At 42.1% G+C, this 16721-nt stretch overlaps 2 protein-coding genes across 2 annotated transcripts; one reads left to right on the top strand and one right to left on the bottom strand.

Moving 5' to 3' along the window:
• Positions 1 to 1949: 1949 nt before the first annotated feature.
• LOC306738105 (tektin-1-like) lies at positions 1950 to 5793 on the bottom strand (the record flags this gene model as incomplete). The annotated part of the gene is made up of 7 exons (XM_079219934.1): positions 1950 to 2106; positions 2896 to 3092; positions 3741 to 3966; positions 4097 to 4243; positions 4324 to 4452; positions 5371 to 5536; positions 5628 to 5793. The coding sequence occupies 7 exons, from the start codon at positions 5791 to 5793 to the stop codon at positions 1950 to 1952; spliced, it is 1188 nt and encodes a 395-aa protein (XP_079076060.1).
• Positions 5794 to 7268: 1475 nt separating this feature from the next.
• LOC306738104 (dynein regulatory complex subunit 4-like) lies at positions 7269 to 13724 on the top strand (the record flags this gene model as incomplete). The annotated part of the gene is made up of 11 exons (XM_079219933.1): positions 7269 to 7383; positions 7527 to 7616; positions 9064 to 9261; positions 9876 to 10082; positions 10184 to 10238; positions 10329 to 10534; positions 11335 to 11502; positions 12231 to 12317; positions 12395 to 12592; positions 13318 to 13383; positions 13578 to 13724. The coding sequence occupies exons 1-11, from the start codon at positions 7381 to 7383 to the stop codon at positions 13722 to 13724; spliced, it is 1425 nt and encodes a 474-aa protein (XP_079076059.1). The 5' UTR covers positions 7269 to 7380.
• Between the last annotated feature and the right edge of the window lie 2997 nt (positions 13725 to 16721).

Raw genomic sequence — 16721 nt, 5'->3', positions numbered from 1 at the left:
TCCATGACTTTAAACCAAATTTCCATGGCCAAACATTTTGTGAAATCTGGGTGTAAACAGTAAAAAGTGAGTAAATGTAGTATTTAAACTAACAATGAGAATACAAAGCATACAGTAAACCTTAAATGACACAAATGAATGAGACAATAGTTTGATTAACAGAATAAACATTTATATAGATGTCTGTATGTATGCCTGCTTATATTTTGAGCGTCTTTCTTTGAAAAAGCATATTCATTATTTCAAACTCAGCGTAAATGAACGACATGAACACATGAATATAACACATTCACATGACTTTTACTAAACTTTTGGGGATTTTATTTTTGTCAAGGACTTTTCCAGGCCTGGAAATAACCATTTTAAAATTCCATGACTTTTCCAGGTTTTCCGTGACCGTACGAACCCTGATTATTAATAATATTATAATTACTGCCTTGTTACCGTTCCAGAGATCGGTGGAATGACCGTGCTGCAGAACTCGGTGGCCACGCTTCCCTGCGCTCATGAGCGGGGCGACGTGACGTGGAGCCGCCTCATCAGCGGGGTCAAGGTGACTCTAGTCACGATCAAAAATGGCGTCGAGAAAATGCCGGACAAGCGCTACGGCTCCCTGGCAGACAATTCCCTGGTGATAAGAAATGCGACGGCCTATGACGACGCCATGTATTGGTGTAATAATACAAGAGTGTACCTGAGCGTGACGACAGACCCCAACATGGTGCGAGGAGAACAGGTGAGGGCCTCGGACCTCGGACCCGGCCCGGAGAACCAACCGCCCCCGGGCCGCTGGAAGGTACCGGTTGGGGTCGTGGTGGTGGTGGGTGCTGCGTTGGTGCTGTTGGGGGTCTTAACCTGGATCTGCTTCAAAAACAGAGTGGAGAAAACCACCAGTTTGGAGAAAACGGAAACCGAGGTGATTTATGAGGAGATTGGAGCGGTGGAGCGGCGGCCATCTTGTTTTGAAAGTCCATACTCCTTCCCGAGCGTCAGTGAAGCAGCAAGCAGCTCCACAACACCCAATAATCATAATAATCTGTACAGCTCTGGTAACAAGCTCACGACTGAAGGCCGCAGCAGTGAGCAGTGTGTGTATTCCCTCGCCCAAAGTCCAGGAAAGAGCGAGTGAGACGCTGTCAGCATCTCTGCTGTCTTTCACATGTGGAGAAAAAGTTCTAGTATTTGAACTTTTACAGGGAAATAGAATAAATAGAACAATACAAATCAGCCTGACTGGAAACATTACAACCTGGGAAGTGAAACCACCATAATTAATAACCTTTTTTCTTTTGTGCAGCATAACATGTGGAAGTTGTGTCATGTGACCATGGGCATTACTTCCTTAATTTCTCTCTTTTTTTCATCCGTGAAGACACGGGGAAAATGGGGAAAATATATATATATATATATATATTGTGTGTTAGCAAGTTATGTACATTAAAAACTGACCTGGAAGAACAGTGGATGCTTTGAGTCCTGTTTAGAGAATGGCGTCGTGGTGCATTTAGCCTCTTGTGGCTGAAATGGGTATTACAAAAACAAATTGAATAAAACAAATTTTTTTCACAGGTTTAAATTTTTTTCTTTTTTTGTTCTTAATGGAGAAAAGAAAACAATTAATTTTGGAATATTAGAAAAAGGATCACCAGAGTTAGTTTTCCTTATACAGGGACTACACTCACATTTTGTTGTGTTGACAATAAATGAACAGGGAAGCTTGATAACTGTGTAATGCTCCTTTTGTTAAATACAAATACTACACTTTAAAGCTGATTGCCTCTTTTTAAACCAGCAAATAAAATATCTTGAGTCAGAAACATCATGTTAAGCAATTTCCTCAGTTTATGTAAAAAGAAAAAAGGATCAGTTGCTGCTTAAGTCTCAAATAAAAGGCTTCAAATACATATATTTGACCACAATAACCTGCTGCAAAAGCTGTTATAACTCAATCAGAAGCCGTGTGTGAGGGGCTCCCTGTGCTGGGCGCAGATGACCTCATCGATGTAGAGCGAGCTGTCCTTCTGCTCCATGTTTTCCTGCAGCTCCCGCTGGCATCGAACCATCGCTCTCTGCTCCTCCTCTGACTGAGCCACCGCCTCACGCAGCCTGAGGGAACAGAGACAACGAGATTAAGCCGCGCATTCGGATTCTATCAGCATTGAATCACGACTTTATTACCGTAATATTATGATTTCTTTTGTCAAAATGTTGTGTGGGAAACGTTTTGAACATGAACAGAAATGTTGCTGAAACATGAAGTCTAGGGGTTTAAGAATGTATTAATATTAATGAATGCATCATTGAGATGAACAGGAGCCACGTGCACGTTTAAAGAGGCTACTTCCCCTCAACAAAAGACACAAAATGTGAATCATGTCGAGATTTGTGTCGACTCAGCAGAAACAACATTAAATGAGAAAAGTTGATCTATGGGAGGATTCATATTTGAAAGCAATACTTTGTCTGTTATTCTTTACATAAATAAAGACATTTCCACCATAAATTGGTGAATAAAAACCATTGTATTGTGTGGATTGTGTGTAATATTCAAACAAAACATAAAAGCATTTGAGTTAAATAAAATGTGTGGCCATTAAAAGAAAAATAAATCTGGATCTCAGTCATTTCTAAACTCTGGGCGGCGGCCCTGTACTTCATCACGCTACTACTAGTATATTACTGGTATATTACTGGTATATTACTGGTTTACATACTTTCTAATACTCATTATTACATGTTCAAATTGTCGTTTGCATTATCATAGTGTTTGCATTCCTCCCTTTTGTCGTATTTATGTTCTAGATGTCTCAGTATAGTAGAAATGTGTGTAACTTCCACGTGAGTGAGTGTGAGTGTGTGTTTCTGTGTGTGTGTGTGTGTGTGTGTCCTGCGTACTGGCGGATGTGAGCGTTGAGCTGCTGGACCTCGTCGAGCAGCTGGCTCTGGGCCGGGTCGAGGCACTGCTCTTTGGACGGCCTCTGGAGCCGCAGGGCGAGGCGGGCCTGAGCCAGACCCAACACACACTGGTGCTCTGCGACGGCCGTGAGGAGATCGTCTCTGATCCGCTGCTGGCTGGCCAGCTCAGACCGGATCTAGAGGGGCAAGAGGGGTCACGTAAGGGTCAACCGGTACTTCCTCTTCATGATGAGGATAATCCAACTGTTCTTTGCATATAAAAGCATACAAGGCTTGGAAAGAACACCTTTAGAGCATGGATGAGCAGATTAAAGAAATAGGAGGAAATTACCTATATAATGAAATGACAGGAAAAATGGTACCCAGATATTACAAATCATTCCTTAGGCCTCTAAAATAAAGTGAAACTATAAATATTCAGAGCAGAATAGAATACATTCACTTTTTTTTTTAATTATTATTTAATTTTGTACTTTTTCTCCTTCCTTGTTTTTATTTTTGCTAGTTTTTTAATTTCATTTCTGCATCTACATTTGTTCGAAGTTATTATTTACAGCTATAAGCAACATGAGATGATGAATTGCCGTCGACAGACAACTTCTTTCTAAGAAAAAGCAAGGAAACCTCATGGATTATGTAGTTTCTGTCTGGTCATTTGTGTGAAGCAACCCTTTAAACAATCTTCAGTCACAGCTGATTATTTCTTTCCACCAGAGATGAACCATGGGCTGTCTGACTGCACTCAAATAGGAAGAAACTTTAAAGCGGGACCAGGGAACCACCAAGAAAGCCAACAGTCCCGTCACACGCTCCTCTTCCCCTACCGTGACCAGCTGCTCCTCCATCTGGCTCCTGGCGACCTTGAGCTCCCAGACGTTGAGCTGCAGGGCCGTGGCCGTGGCCTGGGCCTGCTTCTGCATGTCGGTGGCCGTCTGCTCCAGGAGAGACTCCAGCAGGGCCCGCAGGTACAGGGAGTTGGCCATCTGCTGCTCCGCTTGGGCCATGTTGATGTCGGAGATGTTCTCCCACTGCCCTGGAGTCACTGACAAGCTGGGAAGAGAACACACCTGGAGCTAGTAAAAGCATCTCCCCAGATCTGTGGAGAAGAATATGATTGACCCCGTATTGACCCCTTGTCACTGCACACCGGCAGTGATTGAGTTTTTAAATGTTGGCTCACCTCGGCAGGACCATTCGGGAGCGTGTGGGCCTCAGCTGGTTGTCCGGGGATTCGGTGGTCATTAAAATACAGGAGTTGTCGATGCACTGGGCCTCAAATTTCTCCTGCAGGTCCTGCTCCAGCAGGTGCTTCATGGACCGGTTCAATCTGGAACAACATCAATGGACCTGTCAATGGATAAATATATATATGTGTATCCTCATCCCACCTGGAGCGTCTTCTCTTACCGGAGCTGCTCAGCGATCTGCTCTGCTGCGCGCCGCAGGAGGCGAGTCGCTCCCTCGATGACCTCCCTCTCCTTCAGCAGCTCTCTGTCCGCCCCGTCGTGCCGCCTCTCAGACGGGAAGCGCTTCATTCTGCAGGGGACGGAAACAGAAAGAGCATCACTCGGCGGAATGTTCCCCCTTTTTCGTGCTGTCACACAACTTCTGCTTGTGTGCCATGACTCAAAACATAGCAGCTTCATTTGTTGAACTCGTATCAGCAGCTAAACTTCATAATGCATTGCATGTACAGTGTAGTTGGACTACAAAGGATCTCTTCACCGTGTACCGTATAGAGAGGACTGTGAATAACAAGGACTGCCTGGATGCATCATCAGTGTCAGTGTCAGGTTCAGTTTTAGGTTTAGCATGGCCATCACGTCGTGTGGTTTTAAATTGAAGATTTAATAGTCGTAAACATTACATTACATTTCATTTAGCTGACGCTTTTATCCAAAGCGTCTTACAATAAGTGCATTCAACCAAGAGTACAAACTCAGAACAACAAGAACCAAGAAAGTACAATTTCTTCAATAAAGTTAAACTACAAAGTGCTCTAAGTAAATGCCATTTTAGTGCTAATAAAGTGCTACTAAGGTGCTACTTTCTTTATTCACGGCATAGTCGAAAAAGATGTGTTTTTAGCCCAATGCATGCTGGGTTAGTTATTAATTACAACTGTGTTTGATAAGTCAAAAATATCTGCCACACAAAAAGGCCTATTGAACAGGAAAGGTGGGCTTAAATAGATGATGCATGTGACAGTAATGCTAAAAACGTATCGCTCATTTGAGATTTACAGGTTGTGGTTTTTTTCATCTATTCGTGAGCTTCACAGAAGAAAGTGGTGTGGAAAGTTTAGACTTTATGTCCGGAGTGACTGAAAACTATGCGAATAGCTCCCAAAATCTGGATCTAAAAGACATGTTAGCGGTGAGAGGACGTCTCATATGTAAAGTAGGAACTCAGAGTGCGTTTTTCTTCTGTTCTCCGTCATGCCCCGGCACCAACCTCTCCTCCAGGCAGACCAGGGTGATTCTCAGCGGCTCTTTGAAGGCCTCCAGGGCTTTCGTCCCTCGGCTCTGAGACGTCATGAGGAGGTCGATCTCCACGACGATCTCCTCCAGCTTCAGCTCCAACTCCTTCTTCAGGAACTGGATGTCTTTGACCCGCTGACCTGGACAAGCAAAGGAGACCCACAATTCACGCCACAGTCCTCACCTCTGTGGTCTCCATCGTCCAACCGATCGTGTTCCCACTTTGCTCACCCAGTTTCTTGCTGTCGTCGTTTTGCATGCGCTTGCATGCGGTTTCCGTGTCCGTCATCAACCTCACGCATTCGGCTCTGAAGAGCTCCGAGTGGTTTCGCATGAACTCCATGTTCTCCAGATTGGATCCAGCACCCTGCTGGGCGCTGCAGTCCGGGACAGACATTGTTCTAGCTTCAAGACAGGAGGGGAAATGCATGTGAGACGACACCCAACGGATTATTTATGTAGGACATTTAGACACACACATGTGGTGTTGTACAGAAAAAGGTCTCGGACATTGAGAGCATTGAATAAGAGAAATTGTTTGAAGATTAAGCTGTATAACTAACAATCTACAGGTACTGAATAGTGGATAGATATTATATCACTATAATAAAACAAATATTGTGTAATTAAATGTCAACAATGAAGATCATCAGATTTCTAAGGTCATATTTAGAAATTGTATTTTATTTGTATTATTATGTTATTATTAAGACAATCAATATCTTTGCATTTGACTGTTTTGAATAAATAAAAAATATGAGGCTACTTAGAAAAAGCATTTCTACACATATTGACTCACAATACTATTATTATTAGTATTACTATTGAGAACGGGTAGCTTAAAATACAAATAATATCAATACATTTAAATGGTCAGACAAAGAATGGAGTGAGACATATTCAATATATTGAATTTGAATTGGGATGGATGTTATTTTTGTCAGTTAACGCTAAGCTCAAGAGTTTATCCAGCACTTACCGCTAGCTAACTGCTAACCTTTGCAGTAAAACTTTAAATCTCAAATTGGGATTTGCTATCTTGGTTTGAAAAAACACAACATGGTGTTTCTCACTTGCGTTTTAAAAAATAGGTAAACAAAATAAATAAACATCTAAAAAAAATAAACAAACAAACAAACAAACAAACAAACAACAAGTAGTTATTCAGACCCGTTTCCCGTTTCCGGTTCTCCTCTCCTCAAAGCGGTGCAGTTGAAAACCTCCCAAACGTCTCCGCTGTTGTAACGTCAACGTGAGGAAGCGGCTCCGTAACTATGGCAACAGGTGACACGTCTTTAAATATCGTTAGGCACGTTTGGCTTCCAACCTCGATGTACGCAATATATATATACATATAAAAGTATGTGAAAATAATAACCAAGTAAATGTGTAAAAAAAGTATATATATTTAGACTTATTTTATGTATTTTCTTATTTTTATATTTACTTATTTATTTACTTATTTAAATTATATATATATAATAATCAAATAAAATATGTGAAAATACATACATATATATTTTACATTATTATATTATAATATTTATATTATTCTACTTTTATATAAGTAAATAAGTACATATAAAAATAAGAAAATACATAAAATAGGTCTAAATATATCTACAATATAAAAGTATAATAATATAAATAATTTAAAATAATAATGTAAAAATAAAATATATTTATTTACACTTATTTTATTGTATTTATTATTCTCACTGTTTCATGTAACAGCAAATGTGTTTTCTACCTTCTCCCGGCTTGACATTTTGAACGCGAGCATATTTTTTATCAATAAAGTTTTATTTGAAGCAACGACAAAAAAAAGAAAGACGTTGCCATGGCAGCTCCTCCTGTGTACAGCTAAGCTAGTTAGCTCGACCTGAGCCGAGGACAGAACCTCCCGACTCCCTGTTAGCTGACAGGCTAACTGCTGTTTAACGTTATTCTTACTACTATTTCCGAGTCTGTGCGATATTTGACGATGGTGAGTAAAACATCTTTTATATTATGAGTTATAGTTACGTGGTTAGCATGTGTTAGCTTCAGCTTCCTATGGAGACTAGCTAAGCTAAGCTAGGTCAAGCTAACGTGGAGCTAACGTTAAATGCCGGTGTGTTTTCTCTCCAGCCTCCGAAGACTAGAAGCAAAAAGGCTGCGAAGGGGAAGTCTTTAGCCGTGGTGGACGGCCTGTCAACGGAGGAGATGTCCAAGGACCAGGTCAGAGCTGCAGGGCGATGCTAGCACTGTGTGTTGGATAGAGACACACTGTGTGTACTCCAACACACTGTGTGTTTGGATTGAGACACACTGTGTGTACTCCAACACACTGTGTGTACTCCAACACACTGTGTGTACTCCAACACACTGTGTGTACTCCAACACACTGCGTGTACTCCAACACACTGTGTGTTTGGATAGAGACACACTGTGTGTACTCCAACACACTGTGTGTACTCCAACACACTGTGTGTTTGGATAGAGACACACTGTGTGTACTCCAACACACTGTGTGTTTGGATAGAGACACACTGTGTGTACTCCAACACACTGTGTGTACTCCAACACACTGTGTGTTTGAAATGGAACATAGCCTGTGGGGGTTAAAAAGCTGAGATTCAATTTGACTTCATCTAACTTTGATGTGATGGTATTTTTATATAACCTTTCTTCTTCTTCTATATTAACCCCCAAGTTTTCAGACATTTATCGCAGTTTGATCAATTTCTTTGAAATAACATGGGTCGAAACTGTTCCGCTGTTGATTTCCCGATGAAAAGACGAAACACTGAACGCTCACTTTGTGGTCCAGTACAAGTCCCCTCCAGGCCCAGAGAGTGAGCTGTAATCAGTGATGAGGAAGTGATCATATCCTTCAGTGGAAGTACTAACACCACCCTGTAAGAATACTCATGCATTTAAAACCTTACTTAAGCAAAAGTGTAGTGGCTATTTGTCCAATAAAAAAATCAAAGGGCCACTGACGCACCGAGGGTTTGGTTTACGCAGCCAAAATAATGCATTGTCCATACAGGATTCCGTGTTTCTCATCATTTATTTAACAAAAAAACAAACAACCAAAAGAACAAAAGCTAATGCTGCTTCTCCTGCTCTGGTAAAAAAACAAACATAGGGCTACCCAGGTGCATGCTGGTCCTGTACCTGCCTGCTCCTATATAATATAACCCCAGTGGCCCACCGCGTTACCCAATGCATAAACAAACAAACAAAACAAAATGAAGTATATCTGGACAACAACTACACATAATTAAACTAAAAACTATCAAAAGAAAAAACTATCCTAATATCAAACAAATCTAACTTAAATATGCAAACACCGAGAATTGAATACATTGTGAATACAATAACTAAATACTAACATCACATGAATAGCTCCTACAAAAAGTATGTAAAGTTATGAAAAGTAGAAGTGCTCGTTGTGCAGTAAAATGTTCCCCGTCATAAATGTGTGTAACCAACAATATATCTCATTAGGAGGTTGGGGAGCATGAGGAGATGATGGCACGAGTGTATCAGCAGTGACAGTGAGATGTGTCAGGTTACGATGACTGCACTGCGTGAACACACACACACCCACACACCCACACACCCACACACCTACACACACACCACTCAAAACTGACACAAATGTCTCTGCGGCCTTCAGCTGGAGGAGCACATCGTGCGCCTCCGAGAAGAGCTGGACCGAGAGCGGGAGGAGAGGAGCTACTTCCAGCTGGAGAGGGACAAGATCCAGGCATTCTGGGAAATCTCCAAGAGGAAGCTGGAGGAGGAGAAGGCCGAGCTGAGGAACAGAAATAGGGAGAGAGCGGAGGCAGAGGAGCGCCACCAAGTGGAGATTACGGTGAGCTGCACACACACACACACACACACACATACACACACACACACACACACACACACACACACACACACACACACACACACACACACACACACACTTTGGCATTTTACTGGAATACATTTTCATAAACTAGTTTTTAAATTGAACGTTCACAAAACCTGTAAACTGGAAGGTATACAAAATAATGTTGTATACAAATTATACATTTACCTTGCTTTATACTTCCCATCTACTGCTTACCAACCAGTACTGTGCAATCTATGTCCGTACCATGATCTGCTCAAATCTGCAAACTGCACATTCTTTTATAATTATCCATCAGAAAATATTCTTTGGATTATTCTTTACTTTTCTGAGACTTTAAGTATCATTGAGTTCTGATGTTCCCAAAAGGTTCTGGAATAAATCTAAGATGTTAGAGACGGTTAACAAAAGAAGAACCAGAAAAACACACATTTGTTGTTTACATTTTCTGACAATCCTTTCTGTCACATCACCAGGACATGATCGAACTGATTAAACCGAGTACGTTGAATTCTCCTCTTAACGCTGAATCCCATTTGCTCGGCGCGTGAGTCCGACCTCTAACCGCCTCACTTTGATGGCGGTCCCAGGTGTACAAGCAGAAGCTGAAGCACGTCCTGTCCGAACAACACGGCACCATCTCCGGGCTGAAGGCGGGCGGCGGCGCCACGACAACGCTGGTGCAGAACCGGCACACGCAGTCCGAGCTCGGGCTTCACAGAGAGCTGCACGGCCTGCAGGCCGACTTCAGGGAGAAGAAGGGCCACAGCGAGAACGGCATCAAGGAGCTGAAGCTGGTGAGGCCGGCTTCTTTTTTTTACATTCGTCTCAAGTTGTATTTCTATCATTTTTTGCATCTTCACCGTGAACCTGTCACCTTTTTTTAAATTCCCAACAGAAGCACCAGGTGGAGTTAATGGAGCTGGCAAACAGCTGTGATAAAAGGATCCGAGGTGAATGAATCCATTCCTTTGAGTTTAATCCAGAAACTCCTGTCGTGAAAACTGTAATTAACGCTTTCCCTTCTGTTGCTTTTCAAATAGAAATGGAGGTGAAATATCACAAGAAAATGCAGTCGACGACGGAGGCGGAGGCCAAAAAGCGTCAAGTCGTTGTCGACGACATCGAGGACCGCATGAGGAGCCGCGTGGCGGCGCTGGTGGAGGAGCACGACCGAGCGCTCAGGCGCGCTGAGGAATACTACTCCACTGTTCAGAGGAAGCTGCTGCTGGACCAGAGCACACTGAAGGTACTGAACACAGAGACGACCAACAGGCTGGAATGAAACTCACATGAAGTTTTATTTCTTTCAACAGGACCTAAATGCTATAAATGTGACACGATTGATGTAGTTTCACTTCATATTATTGAGTATTTTGCAGTCTTCTATGTAAGTTGCTTGCTACTATGACAAACTAATTTCCCCTTGGGGATAAATAAAGTATACATCTATTTATCTATTTAGATTCAACTGGTTTGTACTAGTCAGACAGTGTACATGTTCAAAGCTACATGTAGATAATACAAATGAACACATTTGTATCTTTATTTATATACATTTATTTCAAATACATTTTTTGCCTTCACAGTACAGGTTCCTTGAGCTAAAAATGTATTAATTCACTTATATAATTATTTTGTATCGTTTCATGAATGTGTTTCAGCATTTTTGCATCTTCTGTTCAGACTAGAATTGAATTATTAGTATTTATTTGATCATTCATGAGATATTTCTTTCAGTAACATTGGTGAAATTATGTAAAAGAACAACAAAAAACAAGCTTTTTAGGACATACATTTTTCTTATTTATTTTACTTTGCCCTCAGAGCCAGAGTTCCTGGCTCTACAATCAAATTCACAATTTTTTTTTTTTATTTGATTCAAAATATGTTTTTGCATTTCGTGTCACTGGTAAAAAAATCTATTTGAATTTGCTCACATTTATTTGAGACTGTACTAATCAAGACTCCTAAATAAATGAACTGAAAGTGACAAACTAACTTTGCCATGTGGTGAAGATGCTGACGCGTCAGTTTGCGGTCCGGTAGGATGAACTCTCCGCGGTGACGGCGCTGCAGGCGCGAGCGGACAAAAAGCTTTCGGCGGCCGAGCAGCAGAACCAGCGTCTGAGCGAGTCTCTGCAGGAAGAACGGCAGAAGCTCCCGCGGCTTCAAAGACAGCTGCAAGACTACAAGCGGGCCAAGGCCCAGATCGTGGTGCGTTCACTTGTCGACCATCACGCTCTGCACTTGGTCACCAATACACCGACTGAAGAGTTGAGCTCACCTTAGTCTTCCAAGTTCAGGAAATCTTTGTGTATTTTCATTACTAGTTGACCTTAAAGGCAAAAAATCCCCGACATTTTAGTTTATTTAAAATACATTAGTCCATCTTCACATCAGTTTACATTACTTTTTAACTAACAATCTAAATTTAAAGACACAGGAGCGCTTGTTGGGTGTTAGGACGTGGCCTTTTTTCATTTCACCACTAGGGGGCCACCATAGTCGGGATGTTTTAATCAAAACAAGAGGCTTTCATTGTCTCAGCCTCTTGTTTTGAGCTGTGCTCCGTTGGTGCCGTTATGGAACCATTATGGATTATGTATTGAGGTTCAATAATCAACCTTTCATTTAGACTTTGTAGTTATTCAATAATAATAATTTACCCTAAATATTGACATTAAGTTACTTTAAAAACATCTAAACTTTCCTTTATACATTTTTGTTACATCTAAACTTTCTTTGATACATTTGTTACATCTAAACGTGCCTTTATACATTTGTTACATCTACACTACCCGGGTCAGCCTTCATTTATTTCATAGTTAAATGGATCCTGTATTCAACAGAAATGAAAGTGAGAACAGATGATTAGAATGACTCATCCGACTGCACTAAGAACATAATCCCCCTAAAAACATCCAGCCCATTTCCCTCGGCAGGAGACCAAAGCTCGGGTGAAGGTCGTGGACCAGGAGCTGAGGGACCGGTCGGTGGAGCACGAGCTGCTGCTGCAGGCGTTCCAGAAGGTGACCCATCGCGCCGCACGGTTCCACTCCGGCGTCGGGCCTCGGCGGAGCGTTCACGTTGTCGCTTTCGTCGTCAGGTCCAGCAGGAGCGCGACGAGCTGCTGAGGAAGCAGACGGAGGCCGTCCTGAACCTGCAGCAGAGGAGCGGCCTGAAGCAGCTGCTGCTGGAGAGGAAGCTGGCGGCGCTGACCGGCACGGTGGAGAAGAAGGAGGCGCAGCTCTGCGCCGCGCTCTCCGCCTCCAACGCCGACCAGACCGCCGGCAGCAAACTTGAGGTGTTTTTTTTAATTATTATATCCTCATTTCGTTTCCACCAAATTAAATCAACAGTGTGCGAAAATCCCCCTGCGCATATTATCAGACAAAAAACAACAACATATTATCTCCGGAACCACATCGTTGTTTAACTTCATTTAAATTGCTACAATACCGCAGCCCTTGTGAGAAGATACATCTGGTGTCAAACATAATTAAAGTAACCGTTAAGTTTAAGTACTTACGTAAACTCCATTTTTGAACCGAACAACACCGTTTTTTGACTCAAACTCCTTTGAACACCCACATGCTGTGTTCCATTATGATTTTTTTGTTTCAGATTCCGATTCTTTAGGTCCTACTCTTTCCAAAAAGGTGTATTATTAGTATGTGGGCTGTTGTTAGGGCGCCATAATACAGTTTGAAAAAGTCTGACGGCTCGGGGAGGCATTTTTGGGAAATCTTGCTCATATCGTGCTGGATGTACATAGTTATGATCAAAATATCGTTTAAAATTGATTTTTGTGCAGATATACATTTTTTCCCAAGACTTTGCTGAACAAATACATCCAATAAACACAAGTATTGGAATTAATCTGGACTTCCTACGACGACTCAAACACAGGGAAAAAGAAAATAAAGGTCTAGAGCCAGAATTGTCTCCATGGTGCTTAAAGGGTTTTAAATTGAAACGTTTGTGTGGAGCTTCACTAACAGCCGCCTGAACGTGTTTTCCTGCTTGTAGGAAATGCTGGCGTCTAAACAAAACACCATCGACGCCTTGCAGCGCGACTTGGCTCGAGATCGCACGGTCAGTTCATTTAAAAGGAGTTTTAGTTCATCATTCTGAGAGTAACCCCAGTCAGCTTGACCAACGTGTGTGTGTGTGTGTGTGTGTGTGTGTGTGTGTGTGTGTGTGTGTGTGTGTGTGTGTGTGTGTGTGTGTGTGTGTGTGTGTGTGTGTGTGTGTGTGTGTGTGTGTGTGTGTGTGTCCCCGTCCTGCAGGAGTACGACGACCTGCTGCAGACCTGTAACGAGAAGCTGAAGGTTTTGGGCGTCCCCCTGTACGACTTCCCCTTCCGGCCTTCGGAGCGGCTCCTGGGCGGACCGACTCGGGTCCAGAGCTCCGCGGGGCCGGCCTCCGAGGAGTGACCTCCTCCAGGTGAGCGCTCACCTGCTCCACCCGGGAGCTTCCCAACCCGAACGACTCGACCTCTCACGTTACATAATGAACACGCCGTTCAAAGATGATTTTCTGTCTCTGACGTCCGTAATCCTGGTGGTTTAACCGTCTTTCTATCAATGCTTCACCTGGTAAACACCATCAGCTGTCATGTTGTGAAACAACAATAAACTATATTTTTGTTATATTTGTTTGACTCGTTTTAATTTGTCCGTACAGACGTGAGTATCAATCCTCTGTCACCAAGAAACCACACGAGCAAATTTCACAAAATGTTGAAGCGCTCAACATTTTGTTATTGCTGTTGTTGTTTAACTGGGGGGAGAAAAAACCAGTCTGAATGTTGTGGTACGTTCCCTTTACTGACATTCAATGTCAATAGTTTACATCACATACAAGCATATCGTATAGAAAAACTATGCACATCAACATTTACACTTTATATACACACAGTATGGCTTATGGAGAAGAAAAAACATGTCAAAATTAAAGTCTACTTGTGTTCAATGAAAACCGGCTTCCTGCTCATACAAACAACAACAACAAGAACAACCGTGAGGCTCAGGAAGACTTCAGGATCACTATCATCTTTTTTGGAAAATAAAATCAGCTGAGCTGCCGGTGGGAGGAAATATTCCCTCTGAATGAATTATTTGCATACTTGTACTTGGTGGAAAAAAAACATATTTGAAGTTGAAGATGCGTTTGAATTTGTGCCGATACAGAAAGAAAATGGCCCCCAAACAGTTTAACTCTAATGACCACGCTGTTGTGAATATTCCTGTGATGAATGAGTGAAATTAATCATTCGTGCATAGGAGAGAGAAACTGTCGCTGCAGCTTCATAAACGCAAGAATTTGGGGAATTATGACGAGTTCATCAAACGCTCGGTTCTGATATCACGTGCGTTACCTCAAAGAAAACCTTCCAGATGGCACAAATACGCTCATAATCTTTTGGCATCCGTCAGCGTTACTGGTTCAAAGGTTCACTGAACTTCTTTGTGTCTTTGTCCTCAAACTGGTTCTGTTTACGTTTTACATTAAAACATTGTCGTAACAAAGCTTCCAATTAGTGTTGTTCTATCAAAGCATAATCAGAATAATAAACATGATTTTTAAATATGCCGAAGGACCAGAAAAAGAAAACGGAAGCTCCTGAACGTTATGACGCCGTACTTTACAACAGTTCTTTGAACGCAACCTTTTGAGGCTGTAGTTAGAGTGGATTCCATTTTATTACAGCTAGATTACAGTAGATGAAAAGGTGGACACATTATTATAAACGTGTCAAGGAAATGCAGTGGAACTACGACTACTTCTTTTTTGTGTTCAGAGTCTTTTGCAGTGTCGAAATATTATTTGGCAGCTTTAAAGTCAACAAAAGGGCACCAATGGTACCTTTAGAGGAGGGGTTACAACAGGGTTTCTTATTCCATATTGTTCTTCCGGTTCATGCTGGACATTAAGAGATTCCTTCCAAATGTAACTATGGAGGGAAACAAAACAAGACGAAACAACAGAGTATACCTAAAAACACTTAAAGGGCCAGTGTGCAGGATTTGGCAGCATAACATACCTTTTTAATAGGATGTTCTGATTTTGCCAAGAGATTCACTCTAAATGCGACACACTGTTCCTTTAAATGTGTCCATTCTTGGATTTAGTCCTCCATCTCTTCATGTCCAGCATGAACAGGACGATCACAGCAAAGAAAAACCTGTTGGAACGTTTGTACGTTCACCCGACTCTTGTCATGTGACTAGTTTCAGATTGAGTGTTTTTAGCTTCACTTCCACAGAGTTCAAAGTTGTTTTGGGGCTTTTGTCTAAACGACAAACAGTCTGACAATAAGGGACTTTTTTGGGGCAAAAGCTTTCACACATTATGTCTCGGTTAAGAAGGTGTTCATCATTGTGGGATTCAAACCCGTTCTGTGTTAATGCTCTGCTCACCGACGGGAAAGTGACAGTTCAGGGTCCATTGTGTGATTAAACTACAATGAATAATCATTCCCATTACATATTCCTTTTTTCCTCTCGATAAATTGTGTTTTATTCGTAAAATGTCATAAATGTGAGAAGAATGCCCGACATAATTTCCCAGAGTCAAAGGTAACATCTTCAAAGGCGTTGTTCTGCCCAACAGGCCGAAGATATTCTGCATATGATGACATCAAACGGCAAAGAAAAACAGCATCTTCACATTTAAGAAGCTAAAACACGTGAATGTTTTGTCATTTCTCTTTGATAAACGACTTGCTGACTGACCATTTAAACCACAACTCCCAAGTGTCCCAGCAGATCTCTCACACACACACACACACACACACACTTAATGTTGTTGTTCTACTTTTAGTGCAGTCACTACAGGAGGGCGTTGCCATAAATATCATAGCTGCATGTAAATATATTATAATAAAGCGGTTTATTGCTACAACGTAGGAATTAAACTCTTTAAAACAGAGCACTGAACTTTCCTACTTTAACCTTTTTGCAATAAAGTTTTTTTGACATGAACCAACAGCCGACGTCTTCGTCTCACTGGCGAGGAAACTGACCTGCAAGTTTTTCCTTCTTTGATCTTCTGAGGCGATTCTCCCGAAGACAGTGGGGGAAAAGACACCGGGGAAAAAAGACACTGGGGGAAAAGGAAAAGACACTGGGGGAAAAGGAAAAGACACTGGGGGAAAAGACACCGGGGAAAAAAGACACTGGGGGAAAAGGAAAAGACACTGGGGGAAAAGACACTGGGGGGAAAAGGAAAAGACACTGGGGGAAAAGACACTGGGGGGAGGGGGAAAAGACACTGGGGGAAAAGACACTGGGGGGAAAAGACACGGGGGGAAAAGACACGGGGGGGAAAAGGAAAAGACACTGGGGGAAAAGACATGGGGGGGAAAGGAAAAGACACTGGGGGAAAAGACACGGGGGGGAAAAGACACGGGGGGGAAAGACACGGGGGGA

Source organism: Taurulus bubalis (genome assembly GCF_910589615.1).
Source record: "Taurulus bubalis genome assembly, chromosome: 6".
Lineage (NCBI taxonomy): Eukaryota > Metazoa > Chordata > Actinopteri > Perciformes > Cottidae > Taurulus > Taurulus bubalis.
Note: the sequence above shows the minus strand (reverse complement) of the source record. Positions and strands in the feature narration are given on the sequence as shown.